Source organism: Lepisosteus oculatus, chromosome 22 (genome assembly GCF_040954835.1).
Source record: "Lepisosteus oculatus isolate fLepOcu1 chromosome 22, fLepOcu1.hap2, whole genome shotgun sequence".
NCBI lineage: Eukaryota > Metazoa > Chordata > Actinopteri > Semionotiformes > Lepisosteidae > Lepisosteus > Lepisosteus oculatus.
The window spans coordinates 10,128,633-10,150,740 of NC_090717.1; the positions used below are offsets into that span (position 1 = coordinate 10,128,633).

Consider the following 22,108-nt stretch of genomic DNA (forward strand, 5'->3'; position numbering starts at 1 on the left):
TGAGAGCTGCCAGAGTTCAGCGGCGGGAGGGTGGGTGTGCTCTGTGGTGAGGTGATTTTGAAAAGGCTTCGTCCACATCCAGACTTAGTGTCCTGCCGTATGTGATGTCTCTTCCTTCGGTTCTTTGTGGACATCCTTGATAAGCCCGTTTTGCTCAGACTAGCCGATTCAAGCTTCTCGTTTGTATCCCCAAACCACAAGAATTACAGTACATGAGTCAGTCATTGTCTGTAAGAAGGTAAGAGCAGGGTTTTTCGATGGTGCACCTTCAACACACCGTGTTTGGCATGGTAAATGGGACTTGTGAGCGGAGCATTGTGGGACAGAACATTAAGGCAGGGATAGTGAGGTGACCCTTAGGGTGCTATGGGAAGTTATTTCAGTCCTAGGTTTTTCCATGCTTTTACCCATGGGTGGATTTTTGGTCATCCCCTCGCCATAGGGAATCTCTCACTTAGTTTACAATGCAGAAGGTAACTTTTACCTATGAAAACTATCATGAACATTTGATGCTATCTCTTAACATTGGGGATGTTGGGTAGATGCCATCTTGCCAGTTGAGGTCCTTGTCTTTCTGTCGGTTACCAAGACCGACAATTTTGGCCTGGTCCTCGTCTGCGCTGCTTGGGTTTTCCATTGGCTTCTGCCTTGACTTATGGTCTCGTCGGTGTGTGCGATTTTTAATAACTGTGCTGTAATAGGCTTTGTTTTAATCATGGCACGCCAACACTAGCTTTTAGAAGGTCTTTCACTGTGACTGCCTTTTCTGGACTTCAGCGAAGACTCTCGGCCCCGTCTGGCACCTTTGTGCAGCTTTCCCACAATCCCCTGACGCTCCTCTGGCTGAGAAAGGAAGCTTCCAGGAGGTCGCAGGCATCTCAGTGACCTGATCTGTTTAGAAAGCCATGAGGCAGCCAGGCTGTAGCAGTGTGGCCGAGCGTGCCTCATGTTCTTCCCACTGGTCCGGCATGTGATGCCCTCAGATTTTACCCAGCAGATGGTGGACTTGATGGCTCATTATGTCCCAACAGTGGTCGTTGTTTGACCTGGAGGTGGCAGAAATTGACTTCTCTCCCTGTCAGCTGTTTTCTTTTTAATGATCTGTATACGGTTCTAAAAGCAAGAATTAAGAATGCTAACAATGAGTTAAAATGCATTTAAATATTTTCAGAATGAAAGTTGAAACCCCTGTGTGTCTGTACTGTGTACAGATGTATTTATAGACATATCCATGCAAAGTCTGTGATTTTCTGCGAAGGTAGTGATATTGAATTGAAATTCACTTGAAACGTCTTTTGCAAACCTTTTCCATTTTCCTTTTTATTTTTTCTTAAAATGGCAGGACCGACAACATGCAGAGAAGCTTAGTGCAGCAGGAGGCTGACTTCTTTTTTTTTTTAGAGCTTGGCGTGCTTGCGTATATTATTGCTTTCTGCTTCACCAGCAACAATCTGCCCGATTTCAACTTTCCATACTTCCGTTGTATTCAGGGAAGCAAGCTTGATGTGTGCAGCCCCAGGGTTTTGTCCTAAAGATGAGTCTGCAGCCTGTGAGACATCAAGTAGATGGCTCTCCACGCGCTGATGCAGTGACGGTCTTGGTTATTAACCCAGTTCGCCTTTAGCTGCCAGTGGCAGTCCGTGACCGTGCACTCTGGGGTTCAGAGCTGGTTTTCTCTCTTGCTCCACAGGAACGGAATGCTGAAAATGCCATCGAAGCCCTCAAAGAGTACGAGCCGGAGATGGGCAAAGTGTACCGGCAGGACCGGAAGAGCGTCCAGCGGATCAAAGCCAGGGATATCGTCCCTGGCGATATCGTGGAAGTAGCAGGTTGGGGCGTCGTCGTCTTCGCCAATCTCGAACGTACCAGTTTTGTTGTCCCTTTTGTGCTCCTTCTCAGGGCTCGCCTTCCTCTCCACTGGAGCGTTTTGCTCCTCCAGGCCTTGAATGTGCCTTAATTCCAGCCGATTGTAAAAGTTAAGAGGCCTGAAACACGTTAACCAAGGCGTCCATCGGTGATGGCAGAAAGCAGCCTGCGTAGTGTAAAGGAGTAGTCGTGAGAATGTGGGGGTCCGCAGTCAGCTGGGCAGCTGTTGAGTGGGCCGTCCAGTCTGGAGTCCAGGAGCACTTTCTGTCCCGATGGAAGAGGTCCTCGCTCAGGAAAGTGGACTGTTTTGGCTCATTGGTTTCCTTTCCCCTTGGAGATCCAACTGTTGCCCCCATCCCCTGCAGGTTTTGAGTGGGGTCGTCGTTCGGAGCTTTTGAGTGGAGGCTTCGTCATTGCTGTACAGGTACTTGACTGAAGCTCCAAAAATCCTTCCGGAGGTCTGAGCGCCCCTGCCCACCTGTAGTAGACTGGTGATCTGGGCAGGCGGCTTGATGAGAGGAGCTGGAAGCATGCTGCTCTGCGAGAGTCACCTTGGAGACGAGGGGCCGTGAGGGCTGTGGGGCTCGAGACAGCCCCCACTTGTATGAAGTTTTGTACTGTGCTGGGTTTGCCTTAATCTGTGTCAATTGACACTGCTCCCCTTCTCTCTAGGGGTTTTTCTAGTGCCGGCTTGTGAGAAGGTGAGAGTGTTCTGAAGGGGTTTTTTCCCCATCTGTCGGAGGTGCAGGGAAGTAGTGCTGCTCCTCCTTGGCCTCTCGGATAAATCATTTTCCCTTCTCACGAGCTCATTCCAGGCTGGTTTTGTGTGGTACCTAGGCAAGGGGAAGTTCGCTTTAGTTTACCAGTATGTTAGGATTCGTAAAATAAGCTTTGATCACTGAATTTGAGGAAAAATACATTGAAATAAAATATTGCACAGTAAATATTTACAGAGAGAGAGAACATTCAGATACACTTATTGCAATTTACACATTTATTTTCAAAGACCTTAGAATTCAGATTTTTGAGGTTTTTGGCGGAATTTTGAATTGACCTGCTTCTGACCTTGGAGTTGTATTGGCTTTTCAGAGCATGGTACACTGACTCTCTTAATTAATTATGACTGATAAGTGTGCATGCCTTATGATGGGCTTCTGTAAGAAAACAATGAAAAGCACAGGTCACTAAGTGCCATTACTTAATTGACAAGGTGTGTTCCTATGGGCATTTCCATTTATTTCTAGAATGCAGATATTTGGAAGAACTGGTTGCCTGGAATCCAGTTGTATTGATGTATGATGGCTGTAGAATGCCGTGAAACAGTTTTAATTTTAACCATGTAAGAATACTGTTGACATTTTGTTCAGCAGCTGGAGGAAAGTGTGTGTTGAACTGGCTGCAGGGCCAGTGATCGGTGTCGCCTGTAAACTGCTCTGGGCTTGATGAGCCTGAGAGCTCCATGCCTGTGAAGGGAAACTTTTAAATCGGTAGATTTTTTTTTTGTGCTTTTACAATTGCCCGGTGGTAAGGCTTAAGGAACATCAAGAATAAAGTCGGAAAATGGAGAATGCTACTAGTTATTTCATCTTGATTCTGCTATTATTACTGGGTGTTTAAATCTGCCGTTTTAAGAAGCTTTTTGTTAGAGCAGTCTTAGCAACAGTGACAGGTTCTCAACAATGTTGCCCAGTCGAATTGCAGCAGACACGCAGGATGGATACTAATTTGTGGGATCCTTCTGGCGTTTGGAGTGTCGGTAAGAAACAGGGTTTGTCGGAGGAGGGGGAAGAGAAAGTTATGGGTCGTGTCACGTGCTGCTAAAATGTCAAAGCATCGTGTCCGTCGGGTGTTTTTTTTCCTCTCTCCTCCTGACAGGTTTTTAGACTCAGTTCCACTGCTCTGGCTCCCAGGATGTCAGTGGGTCTTGTGTTTCTGCAGAGGCGTGGGCTCCCCACTGCTGTCTGTGTTTCATCACTCCGCTGCCAGAGGAACTCCCCGCTAGCTGCCTTCAGTTGGAGTTTCTCTGGCAGACGAGATCGACTTCAAGGCGGTGTGGGCTCACTGAATGCTAGCCGAATTGTGAGTCAGTCAGGCGGCCTGAGGATTAAAAAAAAAAAATGAAAAAAATGTTTGGGGATGTGTAACCTGACGAGTACAGCAGGCACAGTGGCTATGTGGAGTTGTGATTCCCCCCCCAAAGTCCTGTGCAGGGTCCGTAGTGAGATGGCAGTCGTAGCTCGTGTGGGAACGGAGATACTCAGATGCTTAGAAACGGCCAAGAGTGAGAATTCCTCATCCCGTTGTACGGTGGTGCAGTGTTAGTCTTCCAAGTACACCCCTTTCCTCATGATATTGTGGGAGGCAGGTGGCAGTTCTAAGCAGTCACAGAGTAAGGTTCTTTTGCACCCAGAACTAAAACATGAATGTAGGAGTAACAAAATTCTGAGGGGCTTAAAGAGTGGCAAACCGGTTTAGAGGACTCGTTTCACTTCAGCATTTGTTTTTAATTTATTGCTTAAATAGCACAGTTATTATAAAAATAAACCTGGAGGTTATTTTATAATGAATAATAACCTGGAGGATTTATATAGGTTATACTGAGTATCAGCTACTGTTCTCCTTAAACAGTTTTTGGAGACATTTCTGAAGATATAGCTTGCACATTTTAGAATGCTTGTGGAGCCTGTTTTTTTATGTATGTTTTAAATAAGGTCCTGTCACACTGGAGTCCAGTTTGTTTGTGGGCAATTCATAGTGGTAAAGTTAGGAAGCATGATTGTTCTCTTTGATTGCTTCCAATGTGAGCAGGCAGTGAACTGAAAAGCCAGTTTGCAAGGTGCTGAAGTCAGTCGTTAGCTTGACAAGCTATGGTGGCTGATAGCTGTAATGTCCCAATAAGCATTTAATTTCACGGGAAATGGGCAGCATATGGATTCAGTTCGTGTGAGGTTGTGTTCCTAATTTAAGTGCACTTAGATCAGAATCCTAACCTAGAAACCTCTTGGCTCTTTGCTTCAGTAATGTAGTTACTGTAAGTGTATGAACCAAAAATTGGCCCTCCATATGACCTCATTGCAGTGACTGATGTACAGTATTTGCATTTACTGTGCTAGTATGGTTATATAACTAGCTAAAGGGGCTTAGATTATTAGCTATAGATACACTTCCAATACCTTAAGACAAGGTTTTAAATTTGAAAGGGCATTCTTTATTACGCATCATCCAGGTATGTGTAATTACAATAGTGTCCTCTTAGAAATACGTTCTTGTTTTTTTTTCCCCATGAGAACCCAGAACAAATGTTTTGCGTATGCAGGATAAGTCCATACCTGCCAGCCTGCACACGCCCTCTGTAGCATGTCACTGAGAGAGCTCCGGAGGCAAGAAACGGAAGGAAAGTTTCATGGATTTTTTTTTTCCCCCCCATGTAAATAAAAAAAAAAGGCAAAGGAATTGAGCTTGAGCTATTTTCTCCCCTTTTGCGTCGGAAAGTGAGCGCGCGTGGGGACTCGGCTGCCCTCCCTCCCTCTCCCCCCCTGCTCTCCTCATCCGGCTCTGACGCAGGCAGCAGCAGCAGAGCAAGCACGGCAGAGGACACAGGGACAAGCTCTCTCGGATGATGGGAGACGCTTCATGAACAGAATTTTAAACACCATGCAGAATGTGACTCTCTTGTATAAACCCAGTCAGAGGAGCTCTCTTTCATACCAGCAACACACACACACACACTCTGCCTGGTTCATCTCAAGCAGCCTCCCATCCATTCATTTGCGGTCAGACAGAACCCATTTGTTCTCCTTTAATCTAATCTGAGAATCTAGCTGGTAACAATTGCATCAGCTTTAGCCTGCAGACTCCAGGCAAACAAGGCTCCTGTTTAACAGTCTGTTCCATTTCAGGTTTACCGAGTGCAGGCGGCTTGAAATGCGTCACAGATAAGGAATAGCAAGTTTCCAAAAAAATCTTTTCAAATGTTATTTTTAGAAGCTATCCAATTGCGAGGTGCTTTCCCCTTTTTGGGGGGGGGGCTGTTGGATGAACGATGTGCCTTGTCCTGTCTGCTGAAGTGTCCTTGCTACAGTCCTCTGGCTCCCAGTGTCCTCCCAGAAACACGCACACTGGACGCGGCCGGCAGACCTGCAAATGAGGCCTTGTCCCCGCCGTGCCTGGGGTTGACCTCGCTGCGTTGTGCATTGTGAAAACTGTAAGGAAAAAGGAAAATGACCCTTTGAACCATTAGCTGCTTTCCTTCAGAAGTGAGAAACAGCTGTTTTCTGCTCATGGCTCATTCTGTAGAAGCGGGTGTTCGCTTCAGGCAGCCTTGTATCGTCTCCTCTGCGCGCTGGCTCAGTGGAAGGCACGGGGATGCTGGTGTGAACATGTGGAACGAGCAGCTCTGCCCTGAGCACATGCTACAGGGAGATGTGTGGGGGAACCAGCTGTTCCCATTGTCAGCAGAGAGCAAGATGACCTTGTAGGGTAGCAACAGCAGAGCATGCTCAGGGGTACAGCACCCTCCTCCCATTACTACCACTGCTGGCTTGGGATTCCAGACGCCCAGGATGGCATGTGGCATTTTGTGCAGCCTGGCAAGCATCTCTTGTCACCACCTAGGCCCACTGCAAGTGTTAGAACGGGCCAGGTGTCTGGTATCCAGGAGAAGGGCCTTATAAATAAAGGAGTACGGGGGTTTTGCAGTTGAAGTCTGTTTAAAAAAAAGAAAAAAGCTGAACCAGCAGAGATCCCTCTTGCATTGCCTGGCGTTTGCTCCTGAAGTGCCCTTTCAGAATCTGTTGGACTCCAGAATGTAGGGAGCCTGGAGTTTTCCCTTCGCCTGAATACTGATGTCGGGTCAATGAAGAAAATTAAAACCATCAGCAGTTCTGGGCTGGAAAACTTTGTTGGCAAGTTTTTTGCCTCCAGCCACCTCCCCACCACCATTTATATGTTTTCCCCTGCAGTTCAGTTCGGAGAAGCTGACAAGAGTTTTAACCTTAAGCATCTCTAGCGAGGCAGTGAAACGTGGGGAGCTTCACTCCCAGTAATTGGTGGCAGGCAGCAGAAGGCGCAGAAAAGTAGTTTTGACCCCTAGGAGGCTAATGACTAGGAACTGCTAACGAGGGAAGCTGTGACCCATGGCTGCATAGAGAACGTGCCGGAAACCTTAAACTGCTCTTGTGCCTCTAGGAGGGAGCAAAAATAAGGCAGAAAACGTCGACCTCAAGAAAACGGTTTATGAGCATCAACTTCGATCTGGAAAATTAGTTTACTTTTGAGTGAGTGGGGAAAATGTCATTAGGCAATAACCATTCACCAGTTCTTGAGAAGGCCTTTGAGGAATGCTGAAGATATGGCCTTTCTTGAGTACTTTTATAGCCATCTGTGCTTTGGTATTGTCATCGGAATCGTGTCTCTAACCAGCGCTAAACCCTCAAATCCTTTGAGATCCTGGGCCCTTGATCTGTTCTGATCATTTCTCAGCTCATCTTTCGGATTGTCCTGCAACCCGACTTGCGTGGAATGATTTTGTCTTCCTCCCTGAAGCGCCGTCGTCGGTCTCGAGCCGAACCTGCCCTGAGGATTCTGCTGGCCCCTGACCCTTCACCCCTGACCCCGGCGGTTTCTTCCTTCTCCCTCTTCTCTGTTTTAGACCAATCCAGATCTGGCCATGAATCTAGCATGTCACAAGCCCAACTAATCTAAGTTTGGTTCAACATTTCTGTAGTACTTCATAATCTAAACTATGAAGGTACCAGAGCTGTGGGAAAAAAAAAACTCTGAAAGCCGGAGCTAGTGGAAACAGGATGTAAGAGTTAAAGGCTGGCAGATTAGTCAGATAAATAATTTGCACAGCAGATGGCTGTGCCTCTCTTTCATGAAAGTAAAGAGGTCTGCATTTTGTGCTTTTTCACATGAACTGTAGTAAACACACCAGATCTGGTGTTTCTTGAGTGGTGGTGTCTGTTTTCCAAAATTGTCTGGTGTCGTAAGGAAAAAAAAGCAGACGTATCCGACTCCTGAGTGAAATGGAAACTTGTTGAGCATGTTTTATTTTGTGAAGTGAGTAGGCCCTAGTTGAGTCAGCTGTAGACTCCGATCCAGCCTATTTGCTTATTACAAGTTCATAACAGGTTCTGCTTTTGGACATCGCTACACGCTTGAAATGTTGCTGAAACTGATCAGTTCCAATTCGACCCAGGTGAAGAAACTTTTCAGTCTGCCTTAGAAAATGTGCCTGACTGTCTCCGGAGATAAATCAGTCCTTTCAAACTTAGGGGCTTTGTGATGGGCTGCACGCGATCATCAAGAGCCTGCTGTGGAGCAGATGGGGAGGTTCAGATGTCATCTCCGGGTCTGCAGCACAAGCTGGGTGCGCTGTTGTGTTTGTAGAGAGGGACTGGATCAGAGCTCTGCAACCCAAGGACTTCTGGTATTTTAAGCAAATCGCATCGTTTGCGTTCGATTGTTATGTGGGGATTGCTATGGATGATTTTTTTGTACCCCGAGCTCCCTGGTGGGAAGGGCTGCAAGCTGAGAGCTTTAGAAACCCTCCGTCTTGCCACTGCCCTTGTGCAGCTAGCCGGACCACTCCCATCATCCGAGACGGAGACATTTTGTGTCCGTTTGCCCCCTGTTAATGGGAGACAACGGGTTGGACCGCAGGTGGTGGCAGCCGAGTCCACGGCGATGGATTTGTCTGAAAACCACGCTCTTCTGCAGCGGGTCAAGGTGCAGCTGGGTGGCTTTTTGACTTGCAGTCCAGTCGTTGCCGGGATCTTGGCTCGGTGCAGTAGATGTGAGGTGCGCTTGCCCACTCCGAGAGGAGCGGTTCTGCTTCATAGCCCCACTTGCTCCGTTTCCCATGTCCAGTACGTGTTCCAAAGCCGTTTCAGCCCAGGGTGGAGGCTTTCCTTATTTTGTGGCTTATACTTCGATATCGGTCAATCCTTCCATGCCTTTCCATTTCGGGGAAAGCAGGTCTTGCGCGGGAGTAGAAAATCTTTGAAAACGTTTTTAGTGTGCGGTGGCGGAGCCCGGTGAGCTTGGGTTTGGCACGTCCCCGTGTAGTGCTCCTGAAATAGAATCCCTGCTTCAGCACGGATTACCTCTCCTGCCCGCACATCTGCTGCGGAGCACGGTGCCGGCAGGAACAGGAGCAACAGGAGCCTCCCCGATGATGGGAGAGGCCCCGCGGACCTGTGACGGCATGTTTGTAGAGCTTGCCTTGTCACGCCTGTCGCCAGATGAGAGGGGCTGTGGAGCCATGCCACCTTGTTTGCGTCTGCCTTCATGTTGCGGTTCATCGGACGTCATGCAGTAAAAGAAAAGGCCCAGTTCCTTGTGTGAAATTGAAAATAGCTTATAGTTTATAAGCGTTTGGTTTTTAAATTGTAGGCCACCACCGTTTTATAGTCAACCATTTTTTTTCTATTTTTTCTTCATGATCACCATGCTGTAACCTAGGCGTGTAAAATCAGCATTTCCTGATGTATCCCACCTTGAGGCCTGTGGGTTACAGTGGGTCTTGTTTCTTATAGCCCCCATTCTTTCTAGGTCATCCTGTCTTTTGAAGCTGGCGGAGTTGGGTGAGGGAAGAGAACACGCACTGCACGTTTGCCTACCTCGGGTGTTAGTCCAGACACCATTGCTCTGCATAGGACTGGCATGAAAGTATTAGGCTTGGCTATTCACAAGCAGGAAAATCATGCCTTTAATTTCAAAATCAAAATGATTGGTGGTTTTGTGTTTTTTGTAACAAATATATTGAGCATGTTAGTATGTAGACCTCACTCCAATAGCGTTCCAGTTAAGTCTGTCTGTTCTCATCCAGGAATTTGTCCTGGAATGAAGGAGAGTTGAGAATTTCTTGCTTGTAGTTCTTTAGAAGGCATTGGCAAAGATGCACTTTTAAACAGAACAAACAAATTGAAATAGAAATCAAGAGTTAATAGGTTAGCCACTGGAAATGTGAGCCCTTTTCACAGCGGTGTGTGTTGTGTGGTTGCCCATTGTCATAACTGCAGTAGGGGGGGAAAAACCTTGTAAAAAATGTAGCAATGCTAGGAATCCTCTTCAAAACCATATTTAGCCTCCCTTTCGTCATTAACCGTTGTGGGGTGATCATTTCCTGACAAAGCCCTCCTTTGCTTTTTCCCCTAGCTGTTTTCATGTAAAAACTGCGCAAAGTAGTTGTTAGTGCCCACTGTTACACAAAGGTCTAGACATCTTTAACAGAATCGGGCCTGTGTGTAAGTGCGTTGACTCCGTGTTTAATAATGGCCAGAGCTTGGGCTGTATAGGTGAGGAAGAAACCAAACTCATCGAATGTTGAAGCCGCACGCACGAGAATCTTTCAGCTTAACTCGAGGTAAAAGAGGCATGAACTGGCGTTAAGCCTTGGCAGCTCCATTGCGTTTAAATCTAATTGTGAGATTTAGGTGGTCCTCATCATTAGTATCACTTTTTCCGCTGTTTGCATAAAGCACTTTTGCATATCAGTTAGACCCCAACGTAGGAAACTGTGTGTAATGCACACCGCTGTTACACAGACCAGAATCAAACCAGAATCCAGGAAATCAAAGCGAAGAATCTTTCTTTGAAATCTGCTGGTCACATCAAGCTGCGTCTTTGAATTGTTGACCTCAGAATCGGCCGATCTGGCTTTTCGATCCACACATTTCAGTCGGGCTGCAGTCAGAATTTCCTTCTCCGAGCCGTTCCTTTTATCAAAGGCATGTCATATCGGAGGAAGTGTTGCTAAACAAACTTCCGTCAGTTGTGCAACATCACTAAGAGGGAGGACCAGATAAGGCGTAAGGCTAAACTTTTTTAAAAAAGTTAGGGTTTATATTCCAGCATTTTTCTATTTACCACTTTGCTTGACAACAATACCGAGAGGCTGGTCAGCAAACCTGCTGCTACTCCTTTGGCACAGCAGTTTAGTCTGTCTTTTTTTAATTCGCAGTCTTCTCTTATACATACTGATGAAATCCAAGAATATTGTGACCTGTATGCCTGTGCAGGTTTACTTACAATAAGATAAGCAGGCAGCACCTGCCATCTGCTGCTGGGTAAAATCCAAATGCCTGCATCTTGCAGAACTGAAATGGAATAGGCTTTGGAACAGCAATCTCTTTTGTCAACCCTGCAGCACGTTTTAAAGCTACCCTGAGGTCTGCAGGCCTTTTCCATTCTCTTAAGGATACCTTTCCATTCCTTGCAATAATTGGGGGAATGTTCGTAAGAGGTTTCTGTGAAACCCATAAGTGATGGCTTTCAGCTCAATCCATCCTTAGCATGTTACTGAAGTGGTGAACCCGTTCTGATTTTAGAATATGCAATGAGCTCGGGTTCTGAAGCAGGTCTGGCCTTTTAGTCTTCTGGCTTCCGGGATTGCCACTCAAAACCTACCAGGAATCGATCCAGTTGTTGTAAGGAAAATGTGGTTAAAAGCACATAACCCGGATTGTTCCACAAGAGTAGTTTTGTATCGACTGTATATGATGCCGTTCAAAATGTCATGGAGCTGCGGGAAAGTGATGGGTGGGAGTGAAAGTGATGTCTATCTTTTCCTGCTAGGCAATTAGCTTCTGTAACTACAGATCTTTCCATTTGTATTAAAAGCCCTTAATCTTCTTATCCTGTTATTTCCAGCCTGAAATATCGCGGTAGTATAGCTTTGGTTAAATTTAGCTTGTTTTCTATTTTGCACCACCCCCATTCCAAACGAGCCTTTGGAAGAGAGAGAATTTCCATCCAATGTAAAGGATATGTGGAACTTCGGTAGATTTTACTTACAGTTGTTGTGGGGCAGATGGATAAGTGTTTTCAAATTGGTCAAATTTGGGGGGACTTCTGCAGCACTAAGAAGAGAGTTCCCATCTGTGGGGGTATGACTCCACAGCAGTGGGGTCTGCTTTCTGGGGGGAAGCCCGCTCGGTGTTGAGGAAGACCCAGCAGAGTCTCCTTTGCGGTGCGCGCGTTTGTGCCTGGTAGTCGTGTAATGACAAAAGCGCAGCGCTGTGGATGCTCAGCTGTCGAGCCAGTGGAAAAGGTTCCAATGTGTGCACAGAGATTGACGTGCACCCTGACGATCGCTGCTCTGTGGTATTAGCTCGCTGTTCCCGTGGAACTGTGATAGCTGGAAGCCAGCTGCTATCGTGTGTCCACATTTAAACCTGATCACAGCATCGGGGAACATATTGAAATAGTTTTCCCATTTTTGGCCCTGCTCATTGTTTGTCTAACGCTATTTTCTCACTGCTCAAGGGCATGAGGGCTTAGATTAGTTTTCATGTTGCTCGGTCCTGAAAAGGGAATCCGGCAGTAGCTTTTCCGACTTTTTCCTCTCTGGTTGGTATTAGAACTGTAGTTCAAGTGCTTGGCTTTTTTGTGGGAATGATCTGGATGTTGGCTCTGACTAAACCGTCGTTGTTATGACCATTTTCTGTTCACTCTCCAAGATGAATATGCAAATGTTCCCCCCAGTGCCTAGTAGGTGTTGAAAAGACTCGGCACTATCAGTATTTGGAGAGGGGAGATTTTAAAATTCAGGCTGCGTTCTGACAAGTTTTTCAGGAATATGTTCAGGGATCATGCATTGAACCAGACAGTGGAATTTGAAATAACAAATTACTTCCAGATCCTGAAAATGAGAAATCTTGGTGGTGTTTTTGCCAGGCTGAAACCTTTTTAAAATTGTTTTTGAAAGCTCCTAATTTTTTTTGTTATTAAGGTGGTGATGTGTCACACCCCCTCCCGGCTCGGGTGTCAGTACACAGAAATTGATTTTATTCGGTTCTCCAACAGAACCTGCCATTTGGGGTGAAAAGGAGATGTTTATAACTAAGTACAGAACAATACCATGGCATTTACTGACTGAAAGACCAGAGGTCAAGTCTTGCCACTTGCTGTCTCAGATTTACTTCTAACTGGAGATTATTTTTATATCCTGTTCAATGTCTTGGACATGATCTTAAAACAATTTGCTCATAGCGGCACACAGTGGGTTTGTGCAGGAGATTGAACCGAAGACCTTGTGGTTACAAGTCAGTTTCCTTCCCCATTAGCCCTCCTAACCTCCATTAGAAAGTGTTTTCCATTTTCATGGAAATAACCTGCACCTGAATTCACCCACGTAGGAACAAGTACTGTGCAGTTTCACCTGGGAGAGTAACATTTTTCATTTCCCTCAGTCCGTAGCTTTAATTGTGCAGTTGGGTTCTGACATGCCTGCCTTAACAAGATGTCTCGATTGTATAATGGTGTCTAGTATTTCAACAAAGCACGTGACAGGAACTCGTATTTCATTGTGTGTCCAGGAGAGGCAAGACAGGGTAGCTGTAGTTTTCTTCAGACAGATCCCAGCGTTTTCACTGGCTCGTGCTTCAGGTAGCAGTGGCCACTACTGGGATTTTTAAGAAAAAATAGAAACGGGGCACAACAGGCATGGCTGTCCTACAGAGCCAGCACTGAAACCAAGTGTATTTTGTATTTTAAAGACTGACTTTCAAACAATTTTTTTATTGGATATATTTGGTTCTGAAGATCTAATGTTGAACGTTTTTGAGGGAGAAGGAAATGGTATTTCTTGACTTCTGTTTTTCTTGTGGCTGCGTTTCCTCTGAGGTCGGGCTCCCGTTTTATCCGTGGGTGAATAACCTTGCTGACCATTTTTACGAGTAGGGCAAGACATTGTTTCTGGAAAGCCGATGACCAGTTGGGAGAGTAGGATGAGCAAAAGAGGAATAGCCTCATGTGCAGAAAAGACCACCTTGCGTTATCCCCTGCTTTCAGTTTTTAAAGTCTTTCATGGGTGATTAGCATAGCAAGAATATGTCCTGAAAAACCCCACAGTAGGTTTGGCATGAAGCAATGGGAGTAATTGAAGGATATTGCTGCAAAAAGGCTCTTCCCGGAGTTTAAACTATAGATGTGTAATGATCCACGTTTTTCAAAGTGAGGAGGTATTTTTGTCAAAACTCGGCTGAATGCCTCTTTTAAAGCTTGGCTGGCAGAAGGTGTTAAGTCTGCCGTACTGATTAAAAAAAAAAAAGCTTCCCCCTGAAATCTCTTGCATCTGCCTCGTTTTCTGCACTGTCGTTACAGCACGGAGTTTGAACAATGCTCATGAACAGGCTCAGATTTAGCTATTCCCCCTTTTGGTAGCAGAAGTGATTTTGGTTTGAAATGGGATCCCTGACTTTATAGGTGCTGCTGTGCTGTTGCGAGACTTTGCAAGGAAATCATGAAATTCCTGAATTTGGTATCAATTGCACCCTCTCTGTGAGAACTTCGTATGTTTTTAATTTTCAGTCTTTGTATTGGATACATCTTTTACAGTGGCTTTGACATTGGATGCTACCTTTACAAAACTAGAATGTACCAGGCAATTATTTAGTAAGACTTGCACCACTCCGACTTCAATTCAGTCGCCGCTCACAGTCAAGATCTTTGATTGATGGGAAACAACAGAGCTTTGGTGAACTTCTGAGACGCTTCCAAGAATCTGAATGAACTGGCAGTTCAGGAAGGTGCTGACCCCGCTGGTCTGAACGTCATGCTGGTGCACTGAGCCAGCCGTGACGTCGGCCTCCTGTGAAACTGCCGCGGCACAGCGGCACGGGACTGGTTATCTGCTCTCTAGGACGGGTGCTGTGCCGGTTGAATCCCGACAGGGACAAGGAGAGCTGTGTTTCGCCAGGCTATGTGCACACGGCCTGGCTGGGGAAGGGCTGTGGCAGCATGGGTTCGTTCCTCATCAGGGGAAGTTCCATCGTTGTTTGTGACATAATCACGATGAATCTGAACCAATATTGCCTTTAAGCCTTGATTAAGTCAGCGACTCAGTGCCGCGCACTGGATATTTCAGGTTTGTTAGCTTGATTTTGAGTTTGCATACAGGAGCGATTGAGCGGCATTACAGTCTGCATAAGAACCTGAGGCTTAAGAAACCTGGAATGGATCAAACCACTGTCCAACGAGTCTTGATTTGATTAGAAAATCAAGAGTGTCGCCTGAATGTTTATCTATTTTATGATAGTTAAACAGTGTAGCTTAGAAACTAATGCTGTAAATACACATTTTTGTTTGGCATCGGTAACATATTTTGGGTAGAATATAATCTGTTTAAAATGCTATTTCTCTTCGCTTCTGCCACTCCAGGCTGGAGGGGGGAAGATTAATAAAGCATTAGTATTCCAAGAATGTCTTTTATTCTTTCACGTTTAATCCTGAACTCAGGACTGGAGAATGGGGACTTGAATCCATATAACCCATGCAGTTCCTGTTGTGGGTAGTGAAGGATCTCCAATAAATGTGAATCTCCCCCGCCTTTCACATTGCTTAGATACATGAAATCCCCTCCTGACCTCCCCTGCAGTTTGAGCAGAATTCAGAAAGCTGTCTGGTCAAGGGCGTGCCGCCCTGTGACCTCTTATTGATGTTCTGCTGCTAGCAGAAAGCACCCATCAGATTCTGAATAAGTGTGACCTGCTCAAGGTTATTTTGCAGTGTTATTGATCTTATTGGCGGCCTCTTAAAGAGAGCTTTATAAAGGAGTGATAGTCAGCATTTTTGTCTTTGATACTTGTATACCTAATGCTTTGTCACTTCTTCCTTTTGAAGTTTCACCTCTTATGTACAGTGTAGGAAGTGATGTATACATACTGTAGATCTGCGCTGTGTCTTACACAGGACACCCTTCTTTGTACATAAAAGAAAGGAAGGATATATTCCCCATGTATTTCCTACTGCATCCTGCAAGGGTGTGGGAAATTAAGATGCACAGAAAACGTTTAGAAATGGAGGATATCTCTTAGGCTGCCTTTTGTCTTCTGAAGCTGAGGGCTAAGGTTCGGAAACGGCAGGAAGGCAAATCGACGGATCACCACAGCAGCTGTGCATGTTCCCGATTGGGAATTTGCATGTGAATTTCAATTGAGAAAACACTTTGGTCTTCCTTACTTTGAATCCTGTTTGCATGTTTTGTGTATGTTTAACCATTTGAGCTTTTAAGTCTTTGCACAAAATAATCTGTCCAACGTACATTTAATAACACATCTGCCAGCTCCAACTCAATCCGGAGAATTGGTTCAGTTCTGACACGGATTGATTGCTTCATCAGGGAAACCTGTTTTCCCAACCGTTCTTCCCGTACAGCAATGTTAATACTTAAATGATCCCTTTGGTTTCCTGACTGTCTTTTAGACAGCCACACGACCCTGGGGCTTTGTGAAAGGGCACCATTTATTTATATAACGTGCACAGGAGGGGGAGACATCATAATGTCCGGAGTGGCTCCTCAGAAGCATGTTAATGTGGCAGGTCAAGTAGTTATTGTCAAAGCTCATGAAGTGATCACTCTTAATTTGTTGCCGATCTAGAGCTAGAGACTGCTGCAGCAGACAGGGCTGAACAGGTGCCTGATGCACTGCCTTCAGTGACTGTCAGTACAGCCTGTGGGCAGCCACAGACCTGGTGCACTCTGGAGGACAGGTTGGAGTAGGGGCTCTCCATGAATTCTCCATTGTACCTCAGCTGTTACTTTTGCATGGGTTGATTTTTTGTTTTTTTCTAGGAGCGTGTTTTTCTTTTAAAATTTGATTTTAACCCCTAACTGTTCTGTCATGTTTTTTTTTCCCCCCTCAGTGGGAGACAAGGTTCCAGCTGACATTAGATTGTCTTCGATCAAGTCCACGACCCTGAGAGTAGACCAGTCTATTCTGACAGGTAACTTGATTTTTTTTCCCCGATGTTTTGTTCTCACCCACGCATGGTATTCGACGAGGGCCAGTGCAGATTCCGGAATTGGATTTTGGGTCCCATCAAAATCGAAGGCTGAAGAAGGGAGCTGCTGCATTGCATTAATTGATTTGAATGGAGCCTCTATAGAAGCTTGTTAAAATTCTCAGGCACCACAAATGGCTGTCCTGATAACATTTGTTAAGTTTTGAAGGACTGGTGACTTATGAGTCACTGTTCTTAAGGGTTTTTTTTTCCACTGTACCCTCATTAATTGACATTTTCATTTTCCAGGATTAAGCTTTTCATTTTTTTAAATGAGCTATTAACATCCATTTTAAGCTTACATATAAACCTCTCATTATCCATGGAAAATCAGTGAGGTGCATCATGAGATCACCACTATGCTCAGGATGAAGTGTCCTAGTACCTCCTACTCGTTTAAATGCTGTTACTCTTCCAGGCCTTTTTTTTTTTTGAAAGGCCAGATCTTGTGTGGATGGCTGGGTTGTAAAATGGCCCCAGTCTCTGTCCTATTTTGACCTAACGCAAGCGCACTTTGAAGATTTGCTGTTTGAGGCCTGTTGAGGTACTGCGTTTCACCCGTTGGAGATCTCACTGCAGTAGCTGATTTTTTACCGAAATACTCCACAGTATTTCCTGCAGCTTCCTTCAAACATTGGCCACCGCAAAAGAATGAACTAAGTCAGTAATTTGATGCTTTGTCCAAATGATGGTGTTTGCCTTTGAAGAATTCTTCACTTGAATTGGTACATGACACTAATTTTATTTGCAAGTTCCTGAATTATATTTCAGATTTAGTGATCCAAATTAGATTTATAATTCAACCGAATGATATCACAGATGTTTTTAGTGATCCCTGGGCTACTCTTTTGTGAAATGCTGGAATCGCTCTCTTTCAATAAAACGTCGAAGAAATTGAGTTTTTTTTTTAACATGGTCTGCTGATGCAGCTTATAGTGATGGTAAGGAATTCACTTCATTTCTCCTCGTGAAGACGTCAGTGACTTCTGGTCCACCCACTGTATCAACACAAGCACTTTGAACGGATTACTGTGCTGTTGCCTATAATTGGTAGCAGTCCGAAAAGTTTTTTTCTTGTTCTTTATTTCTTATGCATGCGTATCTTTCTGTTGGGAGATGTGGTATTTAAGATTACACAGTGACTTCTACTAGCCCATGTATATTCCTGAGAGGATTCCCGGATGTAAATTGCTCATCTTGACTTGAAAGAGCAGGGGAGTGCAGAGTGAAGCTGTCTGTTCTCGGCGCTCCGACTGACATCCACCTCTGTTCCTTCCCTGGCTCTAGGAGAGTCGATTTCGGTCATCAAGCACACCGACCCTGTTCCTGATCCCCGCGCTGTCAACCAGGACAAGAAGAACATGCTCTTCTCCGTACGTATCTCCTGGGGCATGCCCCTTAGAGTTGAATAATTGAACTTTTTGGGGTTTGTTTTAGAGAGCTGTAAAAAACCCAAAACTTTACAGACCTGTTAGCAGATGAGTAGCTCTGTGGGTTCTCTGTGGGGTTCTTGTAGTTGCAAGGGGCTTAAACTTTCAAGACCTTGTTCCCTAAATAACCAGTCCAGTGCTGGTATTTTATCCATTTTGGCCTCGTTGTGACCCCGTTGCATTGTGCTATCCCCGAGAGAGGGATGGGATCTTTTTTAATGTTCTGCACATCAGTTATTTCCTGGTTTGTCCTTGCAGTGTTTTCATGTGATGCGTTGTGTTCTATTCTGGACTCTCTGCCTTCATGGAATCAGGAGAGTAGGACGTTATCCCCAAAGTGCTTTGCTGCCTGCAGAATTGGGCACGTGGGAGTGGTGGTGACGACAGTCGTTTTCTTCCTAGGGTACCAACATTGCGGCTGGCAAGGCGGTGGGCGTGGTGGTCGCCACCGGAGTGAACACGGAGATCGGCAAGATCCGCGACGAGATGGTCTCGACGGAGCAGGAGAAGACGCCGCTGCAGCAGAAGCTGGACGAGTTCGGCGAGCAGCTGTCCAAGGTCATCTCCCTGATCTGCATCGCCGTGTGGATCATCAACATCGGCCACTTCAACGACCCCGTGCACGGCGGCTCCTGGATCCGTGGCGCCGTCTACTACTTCAAGATTGCCGTGGCCCTGGCCGTGGCCGCCATCCCCGAGGGGCTGCCCGCCGTCATCACCACCTGCCTGGCGCTGGGCACCCGCCGCATGGCCAAGAAGAACGCCATCGTGCGCAGCCTGCCCTCCGTCGAGACCCTGGGCTGCACCTCCGTCATCTGCTCCGACAAGACTGGCACCCTCACCACCAACCAGATGTCCGTGTGCAGGGTGAGGTTTGATGTTGGGGCCCTTGCCGTGACCTTTCTGTGACTTGACGGTACACATTTGACAAAGCCAGGTGGGAGTAGGGTTCGGTACTGACCATGTGGCGTTGGCCTCAGGTTCCAGTGAGGTTGCCGAGTTGCTTTAGAGCTGCCCGGGTTAAGTCCCAGTTTATAATTCCAGAATAGATGGGTGGAAAAAGAATGCTGTGTGATGCTGTACAGCATAACACAACTTGATTTTAAAGAGCGCCATTCAGTAGTCAAGAATGGATACTCTTTTCTTGTCCTTCTCTTTGTTATTTAATAAGATAATTACAAGTGAGCAAAAGCTGCATTTTATTCATGAATGGTTATTTCTCATCTGACCATGCTATAAAGGTATAAGAAGAGTGGATTGCACATCCATGTGCCTTTTTACAGATTGAAAATGCGCTAGCACTCGGGATAAATTTGAGAAAAGGCAGTTGACCCACAGACTGTGCTGCATGTCCATGTGTTTGTGACCACAAAACACCTGCATCTGAGGGTGACAGAGCCCTGTCTGGAGCCACCTGGCTGGTTTAGCCCCGCTGTAATCCGGTATTTAAAAATAATCCTTTATTTAGCCAGATAAGTCAGTTGAGAAGGAACTCTCCGTTCCGATGACGAGCTGTCCGAGAGGCTGGCAGTCCTGCTGCCCGGTCAGGCGGGGCAGGACGTGCCATCTCGGTCCTGGGGGGACTGTGCTGAGGCACGAGGCCTGCCCTGGGCTGGCGCAGGAGAAACGCACTGCTCCACGGCGCTGTGACTAATCTGTATTCAGCAGCCAGGTTACTTGCAGTGGTGTTGCGTAACTGACCTTGTGCTAAACAGGCGTTCATTCAGCCCCGCGCCTCCCCACCTCTCGTTTCAGAGGAATCTGAGCTGGCAGCTATCTGGAACTTGGAGTGACTTCTCCAAGAAGAGCAAGATTATTCTTTTCCTTCCCCTTTTTTTTTTGTCGTGTTTTTTTTTTTCAGTTTGATGGGAAGCAGAGGTACCGCTAAACTAAGAGCGTCAATTTAAATAGAACGGCTAAAAAAACATTCAGGTCATGTTATAAAGCTCAATATATGAAGAAAACACTGAACAGTCTTGCATTTTGTACCCTGCAGAAATCAGTTAGATTGTAAGGCATGTGAACGGTAAAAGTAGTAATATCTGAATCCCGATTCAAATAGTGTGGAGATTTCAAACGTCTAAGCCACTTTTTTTTTTTGTCCGTGGCTAAAAGTATGTGTAATTTCTCATTACATATTGTAAATCGTTCCGATTTGTTCAGCATGCTTTGATCCAAGGCAGGGCAATCGGGACGGATGAGCATTGTGAGCACTGGGTTTCGTGTGAAATCCCGATTCACATGGCTGCCAGTCTGTCGTGATGCTTAAAAAAAAATAGACGGTTCTAAATTTAGCGAGCCTGTGCAAAATCGAATTTACATTTTTAGCAGATGACGTCTCGGCTCTTTGAAGTTCCGCCCTGCGGTCCCTGCGGCGGCAGAGGAGCCTCGCGGCTCCTTTGTCCTTAACGGATCTCGCCTTTCTCCGCCGAGCGCCGATGTCGGGAAGATGAATGTCCCCTGTCAGCCCGTACTGCTGGCTGAAAGATCCAGGCCCGTCTGCCTTCCTGCGGGAGTAGAAACACAGCCCTGCTGCTGGCTTCCCCCAGGAACTGAAACAAGTGCCGTTCTCGGTGGGCGTGAGACTTCATGCTGGATCATTATCCTGCTGCTACAGGTTACATCAAGACTTGGCCTAGTTAGAAAAGCACAGGGATCCGCCGGTTACTGCATTTCTTACCTCCTCCCCTCAACTCGAATGTACCTGAAGACTCTCCCTCCTCCGTCGCCTTTTCACAATTGAGGGACCCGTTTGCTGGTGCGGAATAGTTTTTCCCTTTCCCCTGCCGATTCCGAGTGCATGTACAACCTTCCAGAATATTCTGTGCACGCCATCCTGTCCGAAAATGTGTGAAAGAAACCAGTATAAAAAAATTGTCCCGTTCATTTGGAAGTGACTGCATTTTTCTGGGATTTCAACTTTAAGGTTAAGGATGATTTAAAAGAAAAAATCTCGGGGTCTCCAGTTTGTTTGAATAAGAACAGAATGCTCTTTAATAACTAAAGAAACTGTTTTTGTTAATTCTAGGTCATTGTCAAGAAAAGCAAACTGATGTGCACACGTGACACAACAGATAATGCAAAATGTCTTTAATTTCAATTAGGTGTGACAGAACTGTAGCCATAGACAGTCCAAAGTGTTAATAAAAGAAACCACTTGTTCAATGTAATGCAATTTATTTCCGTTTTAGAAGTAAAATAGCACACGTGTGTTGTAGATTAGAAATAGGCCTAAATTATTTATCTTGATCAAAATGTATATGCAATTTGCAATTAAATACAATATAGTGCAACTTATATATTCATTTTTTAGAGCTTTTTGGTTAAATTCGTATCCTGAAAATATCCTTGAATTTCATAAAGTAAATGATATCCCCTTTAAAGCAAATATCAGAATAAAAACCTGAGGATGTTTCATGTTTGGCTGCAACTATTCCGATCTTTCTTTCAGATGTTCATTCTTGACAAAACCGAGGGAGACAGCTGCTCTCTTAACGAGTTCACGATCACCGGATCTACCTACGCCCCCGAGGGAGAAGTGTGAGTGTGCCAGCCTCTTTACTTGCGGTGCCCTTTCACCGAGGTGCGAGGCAGCTCCGGCGGGGTCTGTCCAGAGCTTTGATCGCAAGCCTGGGTTGTCTGTGAGCGGCGTCCACATGGCCATTTCGCCATCGGCTCGCGTGGGCTAGTAATCTGAAATCCAGGTCGAGTGTGTGGGAGTGTCTTTGCTGCTTTGAAAACGTATCCAAGATTATAGCTTTGGCACAAAGCGAATATACTCGGCGTGCCTAATATTTTCTAGACCATTTCATTCCTTGTTCACTTGAATTCCCAGTTCATCTCAAATGGGTTGTTTAAAAGGGCTTAACTGGAATTCTAAACCTGACCCTTGAAGCAATAAATGGCTGAGGCTGCTGTGAATTGAAAGTTCATCGGGTTGGAACCATAGCTGCGATGTTGGACAGGGGGGTATTTTTTAATACGTTTCATTTTAAATGTTTGTTCACTGTTTACTGGACTTAGTT

The 22,108-nt window shown here is 45.7% G+C and overlaps 1 protein-coding gene across 2 annotated transcripts in view; it reads left to right on the forward strand.

Moving 5' to 3' along the window:
* LOC102698246 (sarcoplasmic/endoplasmic reticulum calcium ATPase 2) overlaps positions 1–22,108 on the forward strand; it is a 49,916-nt gene that overhangs the window by 15,157 nt on the left and 12,651 nt on the right. For both annotated transcript variants that reach the window (XR_001480683.2, XM_006640269.3), the window contains exons 5-9: positions 1,691–1,829; positions 16,516–16,596; positions 17,941–18,026; positions 18,486–18,950; positions 21,535–21,623. Coding sequence is in view for 1 of the 2 variants with exons in the window: in XM_006640269.3 (XP_006640332.2) it covers positions 1,691–1,829; positions 16,516–16,596; positions 17,941–18,026; positions 18,486–18,950; positions 21,535–21,623 (860 nt within the window). In the remaining variant the exon portion in view is untranslated. The remainder of the gene's footprint in view (positions 1–1,690; positions 1,830–16,515; positions 16,597–17,940; positions 18,027–18,485; positions 18,951–21,534; positions 21,624–22,108) is intronic.